Source organism: Peromyscus leucopus, chromosome 6 (assembly GCF_004664715.2).
Source record: "Peromyscus leucopus breed LL Stock chromosome 6, UCI_PerLeu_2.1, whole genome shotgun sequence".
NCBI classification, from domain to species: Eukaryota; Metazoa; Chordata; class Mammalia; order Rodentia; family Cricetidae; genus Peromyscus; species Peromyscus leucopus.
The window spans coordinates 64375440-64381369 of record NC_051068.1 but is presented as its reverse complement, the minus strand read 5'-3'; the positions used below and the strand labels follow the sequence as shown (position 1 = coordinate 64381369).

The 5930-nt window shown below is 44.8% G+C and overlaps 1 protein-coding gene across 1 annotated transcript; it reads left to right on the top strand.

The window, feature by feature from the left end:
- Positions 1-572: 572 nt before the first annotated feature.
- C6H1orf68 (chromosome 6 C1orf68 homolog) lies at positions 573-2525 on the top strand. The gene is made up of 2 exons (XM_037207342.1): positions 573-625; positions 1421-2525. Exon 2 carries the CDS (start codon positions 1442-1444, stop codon positions 2333-2335), a length of 894 nt encoding a protein of 297 aa, XP_037063237.1. The 5' UTR covers positions 573-625; positions 1421-1441; the 3' UTR covers positions 2336-2525.
- The last annotated feature ends 3405 nt before the right edge of the window (positions 2526-5930 follow it).

The window sequence follows — 5930 nt, the reverse complement described above, 5'->3', positions numbered from 1 at the left end:
AGATAAGCTGAGGAACAGGAGAAGTTGTGATGAACCAATGCAGATCTAACCTCTGGGGTTTGAGATCATACAGCACCCATCTAGTTCCCAAATTAACTTTGAATAACCTATGGCCCATGGAATAAACAAGTTCTTGGTGCTATTCCTATTAATACTGAGCCAGAGACTACCATGGCAAAGTCTTTCCCCCCAAAACCCAGACCAGCAAGAAACCACCATCAAAGTCCCCAGAAGTAATGTAAATGTCAAGTTGGAAGGACATAGAGTGGCTTTTTGCCCCATGTATGAAATATTGAGAGTCTCAACTGAATGACCCTGTACTAGAGTGAGATTGCACTCATGACTTCTAGGAAAAGAAAAAGACTTGTTTCAAGAAGAAGGTGGCCATTTATCTCACATTTAGGAAAATTCAGTGTCAAGTAGAGACATGCTCTGCCTCTGACTGAACAGCCAGACATACTGGGGAGGAATCTCACCAATGCAACACCAGCCTTGCCCTCGTGATCTCAGGTGCTTCATTTAAATGGCATCAAATTGCTTCATTGCCACCCTATAAAAGGTCTCACCAAATGCCAGTTCCTCAGAGCCTTGGCTTCTTCCAGTGTTGCTCCTGCCAGGAAGGAAGGTAAGTCTTACTACCTGAGATAGGGACTTGGCAAGAAATGGAGTCAAGGTGGAGGTGGGGGTGGAGTACTCTGGGATAAAGAATGAGCAAGGACTAGACGCTGAGGACATCTATGAAGAAGGAGGATGCCATTGATGTGGAAAGCTGAGACTTGGGCTGAGAGGGGAAGTGGCAGTTTTACGTGGACAGGGATTTCCGAGAACTGGGTTCCTCTGGGGGCGTTTATGCCATCTTTTCTCCGTTCTACTTATTAACAAAGTGAACCAATACACAAGTGTGCCAATGGCAAATGGTAGAGACTAAGTCTTGAGCCTGAGTTTTCTCTGTCAGCTTCAGTTTAAGATTCAGGTTAGCTCAGGCACATACATCTGCCCTCCCCAAGGACTTCCCAGATTGGAAGAAATAAGAAGGACCACTTACCATGAAGTAGTGGTGGAGGGTAAACTTGTTGAAAAGTAATGCAAGACTGATCCACAATGTAGATGCTGAAGTAAAGAGGGAAACAGAGAGAGTTTGGTGGAAATGTAATTGCTGTTTCAAGCCCTCTGTTTCCTAGTGTGGAAATAGTCTCAGGGGTGAATGGTGACGAGTCTGAAGTCACACAGCCAGTTAAAGGTGCAAGAAGTGAACCTAAAGTCCTTGACTCCCCACCTACCTTACTGCTGGATGGACAGCCTCTGGGGGTTAACCACCTCAAAAAGGAGACCTTTTTAGATTACCCTCCAGGTGGATGCATTGAAGAATTTTCTGGAAATCTTTCTAGCCTTGCAGTTTTGATAAATCTTTTCTTTTCAGAATTTTCAAAACCACAGCAGGATGTGTGACCAGCAGAAGCAGCCACAGTTTCTTCCGTCTTGTGTGAAGGGTTCGGGACTTGGAACTGGGCAAGGTGGCAATGGTGGTGCCTTTGGAAAGGGCCAGGTTTCAGGCCAAGCTTCAGGCCAAGTTTCAGGCCAAGTTTCAGGCCAGGTTTCAGGTCAAGCTTCAGGCCAGGCCCAAACTGTTTATGTTCCAGGACCTGCCCCTTGCCAGTCTCAAACCATCGTGAGATACTCAGCTCCAGTTCCCGCTCAAACTTATGTGAGATATCAAGTTCCATGCCAGACCAAAACCTATGTGAAATGCCCAGCTCCCTGCCAGACATACGTGAAATGCCCAGCTCCATGCCAGACGACTTATGTGAAGTGCCCACCCCCATGCCAGACGACTTATGTGAAGTGCCCACCTCCATGTCAGACGACCTATGTGAAGTGTCCAGCCCCATGCCAGACGACCTGTGTCAAATGTCCAGCTCCCTGCCAGGCTCAGACGTATTATGTCCAGTATCCAGCTCCTAGCCAGACCTACTACACTCAGGCTGCTTCAGGTGGCTCGGGTTCTCAGGGCGGTGTCCCTGACCCATGCTCTGCTCCCTGTTCCATGAGCTACTGCTGTTTGGCTCCGCGGACCTTCGGGGTGAGTCCTCTGAGACGCTGGGTCCAGCGGCCCCAAGGATGGAACACAGGATCTTCTAGCTGCTGTGAGGATTCTGGGTGCTGCAGTTCTGGGGGTTGTGGAGGCTGCGGCTCTGGAGGCTGCGGCTCTGGAGGTTGTGGCTCTGGAGGCTGCGGAGGCTGTGGCTGTGGTTCTGGATGCTGCTGTTTGGGAATTATTCCCATGAGGTCCCGAGGTCCTGCATGCTGTGACAACGGGGATGATTGCTGTTGTTAAATACAAAAGGACAGCCCTGCTTCCAAAATTTACCTCCTGCTATGTCTTCTGACACCCCCCACCCCCCCCCCCCCCCCCCCGCCTCTGTCAGCCTCCCTGGTCTTCCTTACTTTACCCCTTTATCAAGGCATCCTGCCAGAGTTAGCATAACCCCAAAACTGTGGCATGAATAAAGTTCCGAATGCAAGCACAGTGGCTCCTGTTGACTTCTTTGCTTGGTGTTCATGTTTCTCATTAGAGACCCTCATGTTCCTTTTCTTGCTCTGATTTTCAGCTACTAGATAAAAGCTCTAAAAGGACAGCACATGTAGATTTAGCTGGTGAACTCTCAGTCTGGGATCCACACACATTCTAGAATGCTGTGAATAGTTTCACTGGGGTTAGGGAGTGAGTCTGTAGACTCTGGGTTTTAGGTCTGCTTCTTTCCTTTCTTCTGATTAATCTGCAGGGATTTGGCCACAGGCCCTCAAGGGGGCGTGGCTTTGGCTTTCATAATCAAATCTTAGGAGCATCATAGGATAGTGCTGCTACTGTGAAAGTAGTTTGATACTGGTGGGCTTTGTGCATAACATTTTCTCATTTATTAGGGGTTTCTTCTTGAGGACAATGGGTTTAAGCCTTAAGCTGTAGGCAAGGTTTCCCCTGAAGTGGGTAGACAGTGTTTAGGTCAGCCCTGACAGTAAGAAAGATCTCCAAGAGGAAGGAGAACTTTGACAAGCATCCTAGTTCTGACGCTAGGTTCCCATTTTCATTAGTACTCAGTTATGGGTGATTTTGAATGACTTTTAGGTTCAAAGACTCTAAAATGTATGCATGAAAAATAAATCAGTGATGAGTGGTCCTGGAGAGATATCTTAGTTGGTAAAATGCTTCTCATGCAAAAAGAGTCCACTCCCCAGAACCCACATAAAAACAGTTTGGCATGTTGGCATGAATGCTGCATGGTAATCCAATAATGGAGAGGTCAGCCAGCTGAGTCTACTCAGTGAGTAGAGAGTAAGTGAGAGGCCCTTTCTAAAAAACAACAATAAACAAACAAGAAACAGACAAACTATAACAACAACCAAGGTTGATTCCACACCAAGGGACATCTGAGGCTGAATTCTGCCTTCCAAAGGTATCCACAAGCAAACTTGTTCACCTGAGCACACACACAGACAAACACATACAAAATACACCAAGGGTAACTTCTAGTCATAAGAACCACACAGGACTAGCATATAGGAGATGGTGAATGCATAAGAGACAGACAGACAGATATATAGATAGATAGATAGATAGATAGATAGATAGATAGATAGATAGATAGATAGACAGACAGGGAGAGAAAGAAATGGTGTGATATAGCTAGGAAGTTATTTTGTTATTTTTAGTGCCCTGTTGTCTTTGGATGCTTAACGACCCGAAGCTCCTTAAGTCATATGGCATCTCTCCATACAGCCCCAGTAAGCCTGCATTCCAGTCACCGGATGCTCCTCTCAGAGCCAGCAATAGTCTTGCCCAGGATCTTGTGTTCTTCATGCACCATCAAGTGGTACCTGCAACACCAGAAGATAGAGTACTGCTTGCTCTGCAGTTAAAGATGTGATGCTTTTCTGTATTGGTTGTTTACAATTATGTAACTAGCGTAAGCAATATTTATGATATTTTCCTTTTTCTTAATATTTTAAATTTACATGAATGTATGTGTGCCTGGGTGAGTTTATGTACATGTGTGTGTAGTACCCACAGAAGTCAAAAGAAAAATTGGATCTCCAGGAACTGGAATTGCAGGCAATTGTAAGCCACTATATGGGTGCAAGAAACTGAACCCCGGTCCTCTGCAAGAGCAGTAAGCACTCTTAACTGTTGAGCTATCTCTTAAATTCCCCTTTTCCGTTTCTTATAGTAGGCAACAGGATTTTTTTTCTAAAGAACTTGCTGTCTTAAAAAAAAGTCTCTGGAACTAAAGTTATGGATGGTTGTGAGCTGCTATTATGTGGTAGCTGGGAACCAAACCTGGGTCCTCCGCAAGAGGAGCAAGTGCTTTTAACCACTGAACCATGGCTCTGGCACTCTCTTTTCTGGTATTTAGGCTTTACCCACATTTACATTACTATCTATCAATCTGTCCACCCATCTATACATTACAGACCAGGCTAGAATCCATATATGAAAGCGAATTTATGGCTTTTTCTGAATTTGGCTCACCTCACTTAATATTATACTTTTCCAGGTCCTCCCATCCATTTTTCCCTTTAAATTCTGAGGATGTACTGTCTGAATGGAGCGAAGGATAAATGTCACTTAGGACACTGCATCTAATTGTATCCTGTTACTGCTGTCTTCTAATATTCCATTGTATATCTAGTCAAGTTATCCAACTAGGTCCTTGCTATTGGCCTTTTCCATAACCTGTTCTGGCAGGCTTAGACCTTGTATATAGCCTGGGCTGGCCTTGAACTTAAAGTGAGTGTTGTTTCTCCAGCCCCTCCTTCTTGAGTCCTGAAATCACAAGAGGGAGGCTATGAGTTCCTATATCTCACTTTAAGATCTCTTTCTGTCTCGTCCTCCTCCTTCATTAAAGCCTCTAAGGTGTTCTCAAGTTTTACGTTGAAATGTAGCATACTTTCAGAAAAGTGCATGAATTACATGAATTATCCTAGATCCAAGAAAGTTTTTTCAGTTTAAGAGTAAAGTCCCTAACCCCCATGAAGACACGAGATGGAATAGAACATAAATTCTTTCCAAAACCCACATCTTCAGGAAAAGCCCTGCTATATATTAGATGGACATATTGAAACGAAAATGCAGGGTGTTTAGCCTTCCAAGGCACCTGAACTGAGTATTTAGGAGTTCTTCCCAGTGAACCCAACATGGGATCCCTGTTTTATACAGACTTCAGGAGACCAAACAGCTATAAGCCAGAGCTTGCCTGCTTTCAGGAACACAGACATTCTGGAAAGACTACAGGCAAGACATATGCCATATTCCCAAGGATTCATCAATATAGAGATACTGAAATCTGCTGTGGGATGATCTGTATGTCAAATCTGTTGCTCTGATTGGTCAATAAATAAAACACTGATTGGCCAGTGGCCAGGCAGGAAGTATAGGCGGGACTAACAGAGAGGAGAATTAAGGGAACAGGAAGGGAAAGGGAAACACTGCCAGCCACCACCATGACAAGAAGCATGTGAAGATGTTGGTAAGCCACGAGCCATGTGGCAAGGTATAGATTTATGGAAATGAATTAATTTAAGATATAAGAACAGTTAGCAAGAAGCCTGCCACGACCATACAGTTTGTAAGCAATATAAGTCTCTGTGTTTACTTGGTTGGGTCTGAGCGGCCGTGGGACTGGCAGGTGACAAAGATTTGTCCTGACTGTGGGCAAGGCAGGAAAACTCTAGCTACAGAAATCTATTTTGACCCAGGTGATATTTCTGTGGTTTTGGAGTTTACAGCAGAGGGTGGGGGAGAAAATGAACAACTCATATTCTAATAAAGGAATGTGAATACTCATCTACATGATCACCATGAAGGAGGGTTCTAAGTACTTTGTAATTTAACCTGGTCAGGAGGATGGGCAGGATGTCTCAGAGAAGGTATAGTT

What these genes read in the sequence shown, in the direction of transcription:
- C6H1orf68 (XM_037207342.1), top strand. Translation starts at nt 1,442, where the DNA reads ATGTGTGACCAGCAGAAGCAGCCACAGTTTCTTCCGTCTTGTGTGAAG.